Raw genomic sequence first — 16,586 nt, forward strand, 5'->3', positions numbered from 1 at the left:
GAAAAAACTTAGTCGGTGGTTATGATTGGGGTTCCGGGTTGTCCACCACCTCTCGGTGCAGGATCTATTGAATTTGGGTTTAAATAAACTAAGTGTGTTAGGCTTTAGGCCCCGTAAGCTGGATTTTTGGTTTAAGTTAGGCGGTTATCGTGATTATCACATCTCGACGATGTATTAATGCCTTGTAATGGCTATCGTGGTTAGTATATATACTAGCGCTTCGGCTTAGCCTGCTAGACTACTAATTTAACTATCAGGTCGGGGTAAAGAGACCACCCATATGTGGGACTAACAAAAACAATCCAGCTGCCAACCACTGGTTGCCCAGTTGGTCAGTGCATATACTCTTCAATGTCGTCAGGCTTTAGGCTCCGTAGTATTTGGCTGTTATCGTGCTTATCATCTCGCCTTGATGTATCAATGCTGTCGAGTTCTCAAAAAAAAAAAAAAAAGCAATCCAAGACCAGAAAAAACAGGCCCATAACATGGACAGATAACCCAGCCCATGTAAGCTTGATAAGACAGGCCCATATCTTTTTTTTTTTTTTATTGTTTGAAAAAAAAAACTCACTTGCCTTTTCCCTCCTTCAAATTTCCTCTTTCTCTCTCTTCCCCATTTCTTCAACGGTTCTCATTTTTTCTCTCTCACTCTCTCTAATGAAACCAAAATAAACCCTAGTTTTCTCTCTCTGTCTCAACATTCCCCCCCCCCCCCCCCCCCCCTATTTCACTATACACTGACACTCGATCTTCATTCTTCTATTCCTTCTTTGATAAGAAGAAATGATTCAAAATTTACTTGGATCTGTTCGTCAATCGTTAGTCTTTCGAAGTTCAGATGATGATGAAAGAGGAGGATTTGTTGAGAAGATTGGTTCTTGTATTCGTAAATCTAGGGTTGGGATTTTCTCTAGACCTTCACTTCTCCCTCCTCCAACTCCAACTCCGATTGTTAAAGATGTAGTTTCAATCCGGTGGAGAAAAGGTGAATTGATTGGTTGCGGCGCTTTTGGTCGTGTTTATATGGGAATGAATCTCGATTCCGGTGAACTTATCGCCGTTAAACAGGTCCATCTCTCTCTCAATTCCGATGAACTTTTTATGTTTTCGTTTGGATTTTGACCTTTTTCTAATCTCGTAATGGTTTTTTTCAGGTTTTGATCGCTTCTAACAGTGGTTCAAAAGAAAAAGCACAGGTAAGACCAGACTGTTTGATTCTTACTCCAATTTCGACAGTATTTACCACATTTTAGGTAAAAGATGATTCATTTTAACTTGTATGAAGTGATTTGATCTTTGTTGTGAAATCAGTAGATCTGTAAGTCAAATTTAGGTAAAAATTGGAATTCCCGACTTAGGGTTGTGCTCGGATTTTTATATGACCCGAATTGGATGGGGGTTTATCGTATTACCTAACCTTTCTGTTTATTTACTTTAATTGATAAGACATAAATTCTTTTCCTTTTTAAGCTAGAAATCTTGGAATCTAGACAATCAGTGAGCGTAGTTGAACTTTAACTTGTAAGAGAAGGAAGAATTTTGTGACTTAACGTGTGCCCTTAAGGCACATGGTTGAAGCTTGAAGGACCCATTTTTGAAATTGCTTTTGTTCTGGTAGATAGGGTGTTCTTCTGATTCATAATGGGTTTGCTTGGTTTACTGAAAATAGGCTCATATTCGCGAGCTAGAGGAAGAAGTGAAACTCTTAAAGAATCTATCACATCCCAACATTGTGGTCAGTCAACTATGAAATCTCTTGTTCAGTTGTTCTTATCAAGTGATATCTTTAATTGATTCTTGATGGATTTTCTTCTATTGAACTTAAATTGCTATAATTTTTTTCCTTTCCCGTCAGAGATATTTGGGAACTGCTAGGGAGGAGGGGACTTTAAATATTTTGCTGGAATTTGTCCCTGGTGGATCAATATCATCGCTGCTCGGAAAATTTGGTTCCTTCCCAGAAACAGTAAGCTTTTTTGTTCTTAAAATTGTAGCATTTTGCATGCTAGGAGTGCCCATGGTTTTCACACCTATCTATTTAACAGGTTGTAAGAATGTATACTAAACAACTATTGCTGGGTTTGGAGTATTTGCATAAGAATGGCATTATGCACAGGGATATAAAGGTATTTGTCATTTTAGGAATTTGTGTTTCGGCATCTTATGCTCTTACCACGTACCTCTTTCTTCCTTCTGTTTTTCTTCTCAATCGATATTTATGGTACATTCAGGGAGCAAACATTCTCGTAGATAACAAAGGGTGCATCAAGCTTGCTGATTTTGGTGCGTCTAAGCAAGTCGTTGAGCTGGTATAGTGATTTTTTAGATTCTCCTTGCATTATTTATTTACTGCGAACTTACTTCTTGCTTGAACACGTCATGTTATCTCATCCTTGTTGATATTGCAGGCTACTATTTCAGGTGCCAAATCAATGAAGGGGACCCCATTTTGGATGGCTCCTGAAGTCATTCTTCAAACTGGACATAGCTTGTAAGAATCTCAATAAACTTCTCTACCTTCTCTAGCACATTTTCTTGTTATTTCACATGTTTGCTGTTCTTTTGATAGTTATGCTTTCTCTTACTTTACCTTTTCTTTTGAGGAACTGCGAGTTATTTGGTGATTGGTTTTAATGTGAATGTTCCTAGCTCTGCTGATATTTGGAGTGTTGGTTGTACTATTATCGAGATGGCTACTGGAAAGCCTCCTTGGAGCCAACAATTCCAAGAGGTAGCACTTACCATTACTTTCTGTTTTTGACTTCTTCTCCACGTTTCCTGAAAATATTCTCCTTATTTTGATAAGGTGTTCCTTGATGTACTGGTTAATGATTATTTATCTCAGGTTGCTGCTCTCTTCCATATTGGGACGACAAAATCTCATCCACCTATACCTGAGCATCTGTCTATGGAGGCGAAGGATTTTCTACTGAAATGCTTGCAGAAGTAGGTTCTAGTTTTCCTCCTCTGTGTTCTACAAAAAGTTGTACAGTTGGCCTTCCAAGTTACAAACAGCATGAAAACAAAAACATGAAATACTTGTTTAACACTTGCTTCTTGTGCTTGGATTTCATCATACCCGTTTCTTGGTGGAGTGCGGTTCGAGTTACAAAGTCGAGTTTGTGATGAAGAGAATTATCCCAGTCCCAGATAGATTGATCTTTAGAGAGCCTCTACTTTCTTAATGCTCAAGTTGAATTATTTTGACCTGATATTATTTTCAAAAGAGTTGGTCTGCGGTTCCGGATTACTATTTCCAGTCTGTAATACTTGAATTTTGTGTCAATTTACCAAAAGTTAAAGAAAATTAATATTAATGATATGATCTTTACACGACTGACATAATCTGTTCGCAGGGAACCATACTTGCGGGCAAGTGCATCTGAACTGCTGCAGGTGAGTCCAAATGGAAGTGTTGTACTGTCTCTAGTAAACTAGTATTAACAAAATATCCTCTGGAATTCTTCAACCAGAAATAGAAAGTTATGTTATTTTTCACTACTTATTATGGTGGAGACTTGCTATTTCTGTGTCATAGAAAACAGAATTTATTGTTTTATCATGTAAAAGACTGAAGGGCACACTTAGAACTCAGTAATCTATAGAAAACAGAATTTATTGTTTTATACACAGTAGCCTTAGTTGTATAGCCCGTCTCCCTGTTGGAACATACTTAAGATAAACAAACCAACAACCAGTTTTCTTATTTGAGTAACAACACTTATATGAATTCTTAACTTTTTTTTCTGCTTTATGAATTTGACAGCATCCTTTTGTTACTGGGAAATATCAAGAAATTCATCCAGTAATTCGCACTTCACATATGGTGAGCTTTTTATGATTTCTACTATTTAAAAAATTTGGGTTTTGGTATTCAATCATACTTCTGTTAATAGTTGTAATCTTGTCCATCATCAGCAGGAGCGTTCTGTATGCATGCTTCGAACATCCGGGTCCAATTTAAATAACTCGTAATAATCTTAATCCTTTCTCTAAGATATATCTTTCGAGATATTTAATTATGTCTAATCGTGACTGAATCCTTTTGCAGCACCATTAATGTCGTAAAACCTAGGAGAACCTGTAGTGGTTTGAAGGATATATGTGATATGCGTAGTAGTGTAAGGTGCTCAACAATATATCCTGAGAAGTTCTCGGAAGCCGGACTAGCTTGGGGAACCAGGATAAGTAATGATGATGATATGTGTCAGATAGATGACAAAGATGAGTTTTTGATCGGTGGATCAACGAAGTTCAGTTCTGCATTACTTTCTGATGACTTAAATACGGTATGGAACTTTTTCCGTCTCTCTAACATGTATGTTTCTAGTCATACCCTAGACAGAGAAACACGTAGAAGTATCTTCAACTACTAATAATTGTTTATTGTGCTTGAAAATCAGAGTTTCAATCCGATGTGTGAACCATCTGATGATTGGCCATACAAGATTGATGGGAATATAGAATTAGATTCAGAAGGTAGGGGAATGAATCTGGGTTCTGGTGAAATAGTTGATGGGGTTACTAGCAGCACTAGTATGTTTGGGAAGGAGGAGAATAATGTTGCATTTCCATCTGGACCATCAGTTTCGGAAGATGATGAAGAAGTTACTGAGTCGAAAATTAAAGCTTTCCTTGATGAGAAAGTAATGCTCTATCTCTCTCTGAAATTTGTACTTTTTTTTTCTTCTCGTTACTCGTACTAATCAATGACTCAGCCATTCTAGTTATTTCGTTTGAAGAACCAAATACACAGCTTATGAATCGAATCATGTTAACTGTTAAGGTTTGTTTTGGTGCTTGACTAAATTTCAGGCGTTAGATCTGAAGAAGCTGCAAACACCATTATACGAAGAATTCTACAACACAATGAATGGATCTAGTCCTCTTAGTATTCTGAGGAACACACAAGATGAAAATGCTACACAATTTTTAAAGCTACCTCCCAAAAGCAAGTCACCAAGCAATGTTATGGGTGGAAAGAAACTGTTTCCAGATGAAATTGCAACTACAGCAAGCCCTAGGAGATATAGTAGGCGTATGTCAAACATAAACGGTGCAAATCATAAAATTTTGCAAGAAATTCCTTCGCCTCAATCGTCAGAATCTAGAGGACTACTTGATTCTCAGCAACAACCAATCAGTCCAAGGTTTGTTAAATGGTTACAACATCTCTCCATTAAAATATATGTTTATTGCATGTTCATAATTCATTTGCACTGATATTCAGCGAGAGCTTTTCCGAGATACAAAGGAAGTGGAAGGAAGAGCTTGATCAAGAGCTCGAGAGAAAACGAGGTAATTTTTTGCATTATGTTGTTACCATGAAACCTCAAATGTGTATGAACAAGTTCCTATTTGTGGAAAAATCATCCTCCCTTTATTAGATGTGAAACACACTTGTCGGAAGCAACGGTCTCATGCTTTTTTTTTTCTTCGGGCAAGTTGTGGCCTAGAACCCTAGCAGTTTAAGAAGTATACAGAGCTTAACCGACCCAGGTGACTCGGGCAAGAATCATCCCGACTCGCCGAATTACTCACTGAACCTGTTTGACCCTTGAGTTCAGCCTTGAGTCGGCTTGCGCTATCCCTGAACTTATTATTGAATAGCTCGGCAAGTCAGGCTGAGCTCAACTGCTTGACCTAAGAGATGCATATAGGCATATGTTGTGTAATAATTGCGATTACAAGTTTGATTGTTTAACACAATTTGAGTTTGAGCTCGATCTTCCTCTAGTAAATCATATTTTCAGCACTTAAAAGCTCTATATTCATTCTCCCCCTGATTGTCCTAGGAGATCAATGTTGTTTTAAACTATGATTCCTGATTATGACACGTTTGCTACATAAATATATCTGCAGAGATGATGAGACAAGCAGGTGTAGGAAGTAAGACATCGTCTCCAAAAGATCGAGTTTTAACTCGACAAAGGTCAAGGTTTGCTGCATTATCCCCAGGAAGATGATTTTTTAGTTCTGCTTCCTTTAGTTTCTATCTGTGAAAGCTACATTTTTCGAGTTAGCAAGGTATGAGGACTCCATGTTTATGTAAAGAGAGCTCAAGTTTTGGTCGAAAATCATCTTAATAAGTACAACAACAGACAGCAGCACCAGACAACAACAGCAGCACCAGACAACAACAGCTCCAGTTTCTTTTTACCTTCTTGTGGTTCAGCTCAAGTATCAGTCCCACGCGCAAAATCAGTATCCTTCTTGTATGCCTCTCTCTTTCTACACATTTAAAAGTTAAAGCTTGTGTAACTTAGTTGTGATCGGAAGCACAGATGCAATATGCTGTTTGGTTTTATACATATATATATATGTGGATGTATTTGGTTTGAACTTTCAATATAATATTTGATATTTGAAGCATAAATACTTTTTAGTGACGAGGCTGGGCAATACACCAAGAAAAAGACGTTGCGAATTTGCCTCATAAAAAAGATGTCCATAAGAAAGGTCACCTGCCAACAACCTTTGGTTTGAGTGGTAAGAGGTACAATCTTCACCTAGAAGTCAAGCGTTCAAGGCATGCCTAACCATTCAAAAAAAAAGAAAGATCACCTGGAGTGACCAAGAAATCCCATCGAAAAACCGTCGCTATTGGTCGAAAAAAAGCAACACCAAGAATAAGAGCAAGTTAACATCATAACTTCATTGACGGAAAAAGGACATACTAACAATAAAGTTTGTGTCATTCCTTATCATACTTCATAACGGACCTAACCATTATAAAATGTATCAATCATTTTAGTAGGTACATCCCTCAATTCTACTCATCTTGTAAAGACAAATTACATACACTTAAACTCTTCCTTGTATATTAATATTAGGAGGGACTAAATATGTGTAATTAGGGAATAAGAAAGTGGGTTAAACACTTAAACTTCACTCCATACACTTTCTTTAATAGATGTATCAAGAGATGGTGATTGATACTCTTCCTCGTAATCGAGTAGCATATGAAAATTTGATAAAAAATGCTAGTTATCTGATCGTTGTTTGGGTACATATGCCTCTTACGAAGTGTCGGTTTGACAAATAAAATCAGAAATGACATATAACGATCTGTCACCAACACATAACACATTAGTTCTCCAAAACAGGCGTTGAGTTTCCAAAAAAATGATATATTACAAAAATATAATATTTCATGCCAACACACCATAAGTTAAGAATATCATGTGAAAACAAAGTAAAATTATATTGTTTGAAAATTACATCATTGTTATATAGTTAAATATACTAATTAGTTAAGTTACTTCAATTATAATGCACCTAAAATTGGATCAGTGAAAATTATATTGAATATACTCCAAAAAGACAATAAGAATTTCATGGACCTTAATTAATTTCCATTACAATGCATTTGGATGGAAGGACCTGTTTCCTGAATTAGGAGGGACTGAAGTTAAAACACGGTAAAGTTGTGGGCTGAAACTCGAGTTCTATGAAAGACGGAAGAAAGCCACTTGTTGTTAAATCTCGTCACGTGTCACGACCTGGTTGGGTCGCTACACTATTGCTATTCACATGTCGCTTCATATATCAATTATGTCTAAGAAGTTCTATTCATCCTTCCATTTTGGTCACTCTTTCAGTCCACCGCCGATGTAGCAACATATTACTTGAGTGCGGAGCAATTGGAGAGAGAATTGTGAGAAAATATACTCCAGTGATATGTCGCTACATCGGCGGAGGTCTGGGACCAAAATGGAGGGAGAAATAGAATTTTTGATTCTGTTCATACAAACAAATATTGCCCTAACCAGTAAAGACTAGTCTGTAGCAACAATTATGTCCAGGGGATACCCATAGCACGAAATTGTGATCCCAAGCTCACCTTAAGAGGTCAGAAATTTAGAAAATTTGAATCTATTAGAGAAAAAAAAAGGTGTCATGGTACTAATAAGATTTATATCTTGTAATCTTGAGCATTATCTCAATTGTCAATGTTATTGATTTTCAGTTGTTTCTCATTTTATCACCAAAAATCATACTATCTTCATTTTTCGTCACATTGAAGTACACTATGCATTCGGAACTGTATTTCTTGGCATGGAGCCGGTTTCCTCATCGAGAAGATTTTTAGATAAATCATCGTCTATCTCTTGGTTCTCCCATCTCTTTTCTTCTTTCTTTCCCCACAAGACTAGCCAAAGACCAATCATGATAAAAATTGATCCAAGAATCCTGAAATAATTTAACGAAAACATAATAGTTGAGTTTTCTAGTATGCAGGTTACTGTTTTCGACATTGTCACTTTGGTATTTAAAAAGTTTAGGGTTTACTAAGTTCTGCATACCCTCCAGAGTATAATTGATCACCAAGTACAAGAGCTGCCATAACTGCAACAAGCACTGTTTGCACTGGTTGAAATACAGCAACTGAAAATGGTCCACCTTTAGCAATACACCATGTTTGGATAGCAAACACCAATCCTGAAGCCACCACTCCCTACATAATTCGATCACCGATAAGATAAGAATTCACTAGATATTCATACATGGGTAGTTTGAGTTCGAAGGAAATCATTACCGCATAAAGGATGGTTAGAAGCTCCTCAGTGGATTGAAATTTCCATTTTTGAATGTCTGTCTCTGTAAAAGCTGCTATTATCAAGAACTGAATCAGCCCGAAGAAGCATGTAAATGAAGTTACTGTCAGCTTCGCCGGATATTGTTTCAGTACAGGAGCCTGCCAAAAATATAAATAACAAAAAAGGGTAAGAAACAAAATAACTTCAGAGCCGTGATAAGTTCGAGATGATGAAATATACAATTTGAACCCCGAGCTCATTAAATCGATTTTCGAAACTTTGATGCTTCTAAAATTTGGTTTTGGAAGATTATGAAGAAAAATTGAATTTCTTTGGATGTGTTTGGTATTGAGGGCAGACCTGAAAAACCATCCAAGCAGCCCAAGAGAAGCAATGTCCAAGCAAGTAAATACAACCCCATGTCCAAATTTGTGGATTGTTGGAAGATATATCCATCAAGTTATCTTCTATTGAATTTGTTAATGGTGGTTGTATAGTTGAGTGCAAAAGTGCAGGCCCTTTGTAGAGAGTAATAATCATTGCACCTCCTACACTTGCAATGGTTCCCAAAATCTTTGCGAACCCATCTCTCCTTGAGAAGTTTACACTCTCCATTCTGAGAGAACAGAAAGAAAAGGAGAAAGTTGATCAGAGAAAGTATGAATGAGAATAGTCCCACATGGGAGAAGGGTGATCTAGTAAACAAGAATCCTCCCCACTGCAATTTCGAATCATGATGAATATTTGAGTTACCTAAGAGCTGCAGCCATTCCAAAAGTAATGGCTGGAACAGAGTTTTGCATGGCAGATGCAAAGGTTGGTGAAGCATAGTAAAGACCCAAGATGTAAAACCCTTGATTAGCAGTAATCCTGAAAGCAAATAATAACAATTGCCTTAATTAGGATAAAATTCATATAAAATTACATGCCATAATAAAACACAAGAAACCAGAAAAAAGAGAAAAACAAGCAAAAATTCTAGATGTATAGACCGCTTAGTTCTATAAATCTTTGATAGACGTGAGAGACCAACATTGGCTTGTGATCCTTGTTTGAGATTTCATTGGGATTTGACATGAGCTAAAAATCTAACGAACATATTCCTACCACATAGATATGTATGTCTGCGAAGTTTGCTTTGACGAATTTACGTTGTGTTACTACAGTCGTATAACACGGAGGTGCTATTGCCCGAAAGCATTTTCAGGTCGACGCTTACCCAATTAATGCAAGAAGGAAGCATTGAACGAGGAAATGGAAAGTAATAGGTGGTCTTTCTTTCCTGAAAAAATAACAACAACCCAAAAATCATGAGAACTTGATAATCAAGAATACATGAGCATTAGGAAAACAGAGAGAAAAGAAGGTAAGAACTCACTTTTCTAAGAAATAGGCAAAAGGGGCCAACAAAAACAGAGCTATAATGTTTCTATAAACCGTATAAACAATTTTGCTAACACCAATATTTAGTGCAAGTCTTGAAACAATATGAAATCCAGCATAGCAAAACTGTAGAGCTATCAATGATATGAAAAACTTCATCTTCTCAGAATTCACAACTTTACCCATCTTTTTATGATCAACCTAGGCAGCTATCTCTCTTTCTCTCTCTCACTCTCTCTAGATTTCCCTCTCTCTCCTTTAGGTTTCTTCTTTATGATTATAATGAAATACTACTATATACAATTAGAATGGAAGGAAAGATAGGACTTATATAAGATAGAGGAAGAGAAGTACTGAATATGGTGTATGATTTGATAGATTAAGGTGGCAAAGTGCCAACTACAAGCATATTATTGTGTATATAATTACAATCAATACACTTTTAATCTATTACTCCTATCAATCTTGTCAAAATTTTTGTCTTTCTTTCACTGAAGTTGGGTTGAAAGGATCACAAATACATGATTTTTGAGGGGGAAAAAAAATATGATTTTTGAAAAAAAAACAATATTTTTAAAAAGGGGCAGGGTGGAATTTTGGTCCAATACAAATTTTGGAATTAGGAATCTTTGGGATTCAAGAGTCTTAGAATTCTTGGTAGCCATATAGACAAATGATTCACGATTCCTACAAAATCCCACTTTTGATAGGAGTCCTGCAACCAAACACCCCAGCAATGTATTGATGGTACAATTTATATCTTTAGTCTCAAATCCAATACTAAAATGAGAATTTTGGTTTGAATTTCCTGACCCAAAATTTCTTTAGTAAAAATGATCCATCAATATTTTTTTCTTTTCATCTTTGGGTGGTTATTTCAGTGGGTTATAGCGAGTTGCAGTGAGGTTGTATGAAAGTTACATGAAGGTCGCAACCTGTCGTAATGGATTCGAATTGGGTTGTGATGGATTTGCGGTGGACGCATTGGGGTACACTAGAACATCTAAAAAATGTGGGGAGGAAGCCTAACAAAATTTTAGGTAGTCTTATTAAGCAAGACAACAAAAAATTGTGCCTGCCGTCTTATTTTCTGTATTAAAAGTTGAAAAACAATTGATGAAAATTAGTAGATCAAATGTTTCATCAACTTGTAAGTAGTACCTTACCTTTTCATCAACAAAGAAAAGTTACACCATACTGAAAAAGAACCTTCCTATAAATGTTCACTTTATAGGAAGGTTCTTTTTCAGTATTGTCGGATTGTCTCCCAAAAGAATACGATGGGTAAGCGAAAAAAAAAACTCCTAAATTAAGACTATCATTGGGATTGCCTTCACAAATACTTCATTTAAAATTTTTTTTTTAGATGAAAATACTTCATTTTTAATTGTTAATCAATACTTATTACTTTGTCAAACATATATAATTTGTTATAATCTATATTTCCTTGCTGCAATTTCATATTGAGGTCTTATTTTTTATGAAGATAGTTGTGTGGTCTGATCATTTGTACCCAAATCCTCTTGGGCTGCATAATCATCACAAGGTGTTCTCTGCCAAAAGTGAATTAAAATTTTGTTGGAAAAGGTTATGCAAATCCATGAATATATTTTATATTGGTGAATTTAAAATTTTAACTTCACAAAAGTGGAGTTGACTTGGGAATTGGATTTTGTTTGGGGAGGAGGGGGCAAATTAGGGTTAGAGCATGTTACACAGAGTGTTTTAGAAAGGCTTGTCCACAATCTCATGTCCCCACCTCTCCCTTGTTCTTAATTAATTTATTTTAGGTGGGGTGCATATAATTCATAAAAGGTTTGAATTATTAAACCATAAAAAAGAATGAAAAAAGAGATAGATTGTTGGGTAATTTTTTTTTTTTTTTTTTAATATTGACTGCGTCATTAGAGAGGCATTAATAATCGATATGATGTGATGAATACGATAATGGTTGAATTATCATTGGCTTAAAGTTCGACGAAATTAATAGCTTAAAATCCCGACAAAATTAATAGATTAAAACCCAACGAAATTAATTCGATCGAACCTGGAACCTCTGCATTACGAATTAGAGGCACTTACTAACCAGACTACCAATTGTTGGTGACCGTTAGGTACTGATCAACCTTAATTTTTGATAGAAATTGTGGATAAAATATTACAAAGGTTTAATGTCATATATATTTTGTTTAAAAAAATTATATTTATAACAAAAACAACATCCATTTATAAATATATCATGTGTCTTTTAGTTCAGATGTATTTTATTTCAAAAAATTTCTTGCTCTGGCATGTGATTGTTATAAGTCATAACTTATAAATTTACAATCACTGTTGTTTCATTATAAATCTTTCCGAAAATGATTAAGATGCCCAAAATTGGGGGTAACTAAGGTTCATCCTTAGCCAATTTCCGAATTGAGGGAGAGGTCCAAAATGTCAGAACAAGCTGACAGTTCTTTTTCCCTTTAGTTTATTTCTTCCTCTTTTGCCCCCGCCGGGTTCTTAGCCGACTTCTCCCTCACCTCCCTTAATTATCTGATTGATTGAAGCTTGACATTAAATGAGTAGGGTCTAATCTCGAGCATTAAATGAGGAGAAATCTTGCCAATTTGATTTCCTTCTCAAATCTTCCCGCCCAATTCTGTCCTCCTTGATTTCCTGCTTTCTTTCTCTCTCTATCCTCTGTGCTCTCTGAAGAAATAGAGATTAATGGCGTCATTTTAATCCAAAATTTTGTCTGAAATTTTGTGTTGAAATTTCTTCCCGCCCTTATTGTTTTGAACTCTTTCTTTCTCTATTTATAGACAAAAGGATCATCAACTTCTTAATAAGGTTTCCTGTTTCCTATTTTCTTTTTTTCCAGTTCAGTGATTTTAATGTTTCTAAAACTCATTTTTTTGCCTTGAATGCTATCATTTAATGTTCTTTTGCCATGAATGATCTTTAAAGGCAAACGATTAGACTATAGAACTCATCCTTTTTTCCTTTAATGCTATCATTAATGTTTCTTCTGCAATGAATCATCCTTAAACAAAAATAGTTGGACTTAAACTTACCTTCTTGCCTTGAATGGAATCATTTAAAGATGATTAATATACTTGCAACAAAACAGTTACCCTATTACAAATGATTAATATTTTACTGTCATTTTGGCAACTCCTTCGAAACAAATTATATACTGGAATACTGGTTCATTCCTTCTGTTCTGCAGAATGAATACAGAAGAAATGACGTCCCAGTCAAATGAAAAGTCCATTGCCGGAGCCGAACCCTATGGGAGAAATCCCCGAAGCACTCCATTATGGTTAAATACATTATTATAGTGTGATATGATTTTTTTTTTGTTGTCTAGTAATAGATTTGAGTTTTCTGTTTGTGCGAGTTGGAAGGTGAGTTCTTCAGTCCCCACTCTTCAAGTACTTCAAGATCATCACCCTCAATGAATCCACCAATAATTAATCGGTATAATTTTTAGTCAGTACACAGTTCCCCTTTTGTTTTTAAGTGTATCGTACATTTTCCAGTCCCCGGTTAGTTCGTACGTTTTTTTTTGTCATTTGTGCGTTTTATGTACTTTTTACAGTTTCCTTCACATATACCCTTCACATATTCCTTAATTTGTGCAGGTTGGAACGTGAATTCTTTAGTCCCCACTCTTCAAGATCATCACCCTAAATGAGTCCACTAGAAATTAATCGATATATTTTTTAGTCAGTAGACAGTTCCCTTTTAGTTTTCAAGTGTATCGGACATTGCTCAGTTTCCAGTTAGTTAGTACGTTTTATTATCATTTGTGTGTTTTCTGTACATGTTACAGCTTCCTTCACCTTATATTTATATTTCTTCATTTCTGCAAGTTTGAACTTGAACTCTTCGATCCGCATTCTTCAATTGTTGCAAGATCATCATCCTCAATGATTCCATAAGAAATGAATCGGTACAGTGTGATTCATCATATCGTTCGTTTTTCGTGTTCAAGTGTATTGTACATATTCCTGTTCCTGATCCGTTCCCCTGTGAGGTGTAAGTTGACAGCACATTGGTCAGTTCCCATTACCTATATTTCTATATTTTTTGTTTACTTATGCAGGTTGAAACGTATATCTTCAGTCCTAATTCATCAACTGTTGCTCGATCATCAACCACAATGATTCCACAACAACTAAATCCGTACATTAATTTTTGTATTATACCTTTTTTAGAGTTGGAATTGTAAATGTGGCGTGCACTACGAAATTGAGGGTAAATTAATTAGTTCCCTTTTCTAAACTTTGTCTCTTTTTTTAGGTCTCAAAATGATTTTTTCTTGCTCCCGCCTTCTAATCCTGGTGATGGATCTATTGCTCTTTTGCGAAGAGAACCTTTACGGTCCGCGAGTTGGCCTGAAGTATTCATCCATGTCGGCAAGAATTTTCCTGGAGGTGCTATTGCATTTCATCATGCTATTAGTAGATACTCCATCAAACATGGGTACAATTATGTGTTTGCGAAGAATGACCGAGATCGGGTAACTTGTGTTTGCAAAAGTAATAAATGTGATTGGAAAATTCATGCGGTTGCTCCTCTTAAGTTCAGGTCGATGTTTATCTTAAAAGCCAATAATCCAGTTCACATGTGTGAAGACTTCATCACCGGTGTACGCAAACCTCGACTATCGACCGAAGCTGTAAGTTTATTAATTGCAGAGGACATTAGAGAGAACCCAACCAAGAGCACGAAGGACATTGTTAGTTCTTTCAAGAAGGATTATGGTATTAAACTGAGTTACTACTACTCATATCATGCTAGGAATGCGGAAATTTGTATAGCATTTGGTGAGGAAGCATATTCCTATGCGAAACTGTCCTGGTATGTGGATGCACTCTCAATATCTAATCCTAACAGTCATATTGATCTGGAAGTTGATCAAGAGTCGCATCATTTTGTAAGAATGTTTATTGCTCTTGGAGCATGCATTGAAGGTTACAAGCATTGCCGGCCTTTGATTTTTGTTGATGGTACGTTTGCTAAAACAAAATATAATGGATGCATTCTTGCTGCAGTTGCGAAAAATAGAAACAAATGGTAATTATTTTTCTTGAACCTGTTCCTCGTACATTTTATTATTTACAGGGAACAACATTGTTTTTTACCCATGTGTTCGTTCCTGCCACATGTTACTATTTACAGGGAACATTAATGTTTAGTGTTTAGGATTATTGTTTCCTGAAATGTCATGTGTATTATTTTGGTATTTATACTCAATGATTTTGTACCACGCAGGCTTTTTTATTCTTGCCTATGCTGTGGTTGGTGTAGAGAACGACCAAAACTGGCTTTGGTTCTTTCTAAATTTGAAGAAATATATAGATAGTGGTGATGCTCCGACTTTCATCTCTGATAAGCATAATGGTATACTAAATGTTGTTGACAATGTATTCCCATTCGCTAATCACTCCTACTGTATGTGACACTTACGGAACAACTTCAATTTACGCGTTAGAAATGGTGCCAAAAAGTCAGATTATTTCTAGTTGTTGATGTTTAAAGCGACTCGTGCACTTACTACCTCAGACTTTATCAAATACACTGGGGAGCTTTGTGTAATGGGTGGCGCTGGTGTTGAATCTTTTTTGAATTCTGTTGACCCTGTTCACTGGGCGGATGCCTTCTTCCCAAGCAAAAGGTATGGTTTAATTTGCTCTTCCTTGTCTGAGTCCTTTAATTCATGGATCTGAAACGAGAGATTTCTGCCGATAACGGTCATGCTCGATATGTTGCGCATGAAGATTATGAATTAATATGATGAATGAGGGTCCCTTCTTATTCCCGAAGGTAGACAAAGAAATGCAGGTGCAGTAATGTGGCGTGTAGTTGGATGTGTGTCCAGTCCGGAGAAGCTCAGTACGAGGTATTGTCTATGCCAAACCATGCGGTTAACTTGGCCCAATGGACCTGCTCCTGTCGTAAGTGGCAAGTAGAAGGCATACCATGTGAGCATGCCATTCTTTGTATAAAAATGAACGGATGTGATGCCTCATTATTTTTTTATGCGAATCTCACAATCGAAGCCTATTGTAAGACGTACAGTCACTCCGTTAACCCTGTAACAACGTTTGATGAGCCTAAATCATATGACAAAGACACGATGATTCTTCCTCCTCTCACAAAGAAACGTCCTGGTAGACCTCGCACTACCCGAATTGAAAGTGCAGAGAATTTTCCCAAAAGACAGAGGGTATGTGGCCGATGTAATCAACTGGCCACCTACCCACAATCGTGCATCCTGTAATGAACCAATATTGGGATGGGTAAATGCGTATGTTCCCGGTGCAGTAACTTCTATACTGGGCATTCTATAATTTATGAAATGCATTTCAACCAATTGGTTGCCTTTCAGATTCAGTAGAGAGTCTTTTGTCATGTTAAGTTTTTGTTTGTACTAAACTTGTGAATCTGTTTTTTGTTGTATATGTGCTTCAAGTGACTTAATCTTTGCTGAGGCCTAAGCTTTTACTTTCTATTTAAGTGACTTAATGTAAGCTTCTTTTGTTGTCTAAATTTGAAAATATACGCTTTTAATGTATGTACCTGTTGTGTTCAACTTAATTAATTCCAGCTTCTTAAATGTGTCCATAGTTTACTTACAACACACATTCTTACTTATTGTACATTATAAAA

At 36.2% G+C, this 16,586-nt stretch overlaps 3 protein-coding genes across 4 annotated transcripts; 2 read left to right on the forward strand and 1 right to left on the reverse strand.

The window, feature by feature from the left end:
* Positions 1-495: 495 nt before the first annotated feature.
* On the forward strand, positions 496-6,376 carry LOC147548193 (mitogen-activated protein kinase kinase kinase NPK1-like). Of its 2 annotated transcripts, none has more exons than XM_086671687.1 (17): positions 496-1,068; positions 1,155-1,196; positions 1,670-1,735; positions 1,856-1,966; positions 2,046-2,126; positions 2,232-2,309; positions 2,409-2,491; positions 2,650-2,731; positions 2,846-2,946; positions 3,357-3,396; positions 3,767-3,826; positions 3,919-3,971; positions 4,052-4,289; positions 4,404-4,646; positions 4,816-5,150; positions 5,231-5,298; positions 5,863-6,376. In XM_086671687.1, exons 1-17 carry the CDS (start codon positions 784-786, stop codon positions 5,964-5,966), a joined length of 2,070 nt encoding a protein of 689 aa, XP_086527813.1. In that variant the 5' UTR covers positions 496-783; the 3' UTR covers positions 5,967-6,376. The 2 variants fall into 2 exon arrangements, with proteins under 2 accessions (XP_086527813.1, XP_086527814.1); XM_086671688.1 differs by having other exon boundaries at positions 549-1,068; positions 3,922-3,971.
* A 1,483-nt stretch (positions 6,377-7,859) lies between these two features.
* Positions 7,860-10,224, reverse strand: LOC147548194 (WAT1-related protein At3g18200-like). The gene is made up of 7 exons (XM_086667906.1): positions 9,919-10,224; positions 9,760-9,822; positions 9,294-9,410; positions 8,901-9,156; positions 8,540-8,698; positions 8,307-8,458; positions 7,860-8,193 (listed from the first exon to the last, which is right to left on the reverse strand). The coding sequence occupies exons 1-7, from the start codon at positions 10,107-10,109 to the stop codon at positions 8,031-8,033; spliced, it is 1,101 nt and encodes a 366-aa protein (XP_086524032.1). The 5' UTR covers positions 10,110-10,224; the 3' UTR covers positions 7,860-8,030.
* Positions 10,225-13,855: 3,631 nt separating this feature from the next.
* On the forward strand, positions 13,856-15,643 carry LOC147548195 (uncharacterized). The gene is made up of 5 exons (XM_086668001.1): positions 13,856-13,906; positions 14,017-14,096; positions 14,214-14,923; positions 15,189-15,368; positions 15,456-15,643. The coding sequence occupies exons 1-5, from the start codon at positions 13,856-13,858 to the stop codon at positions 15,641-15,643; spliced, it is 1,209 nt and encodes a 402-aa protein (XP_086524127.1).
* Positions 15,644-16,586: the final 943 nt, after the last annotated feature.

Source organism: Eschscholzia californica, unplaced genomic scaffold (assembly GCF_041429995.1).
Source record: "Eschscholzia californica isolate CP2 unplaced genomic scaffold, dmEscCali1.0.p SCAF_3, whole genome shotgun sequence".
Taxonomy (NCBI): domain Eukaryota; kingdom Viridiplantae; phylum Streptophyta; class Magnoliopsida; order Ranunculales; family Papaveraceae; genus Eschscholzia; species Eschscholzia californica.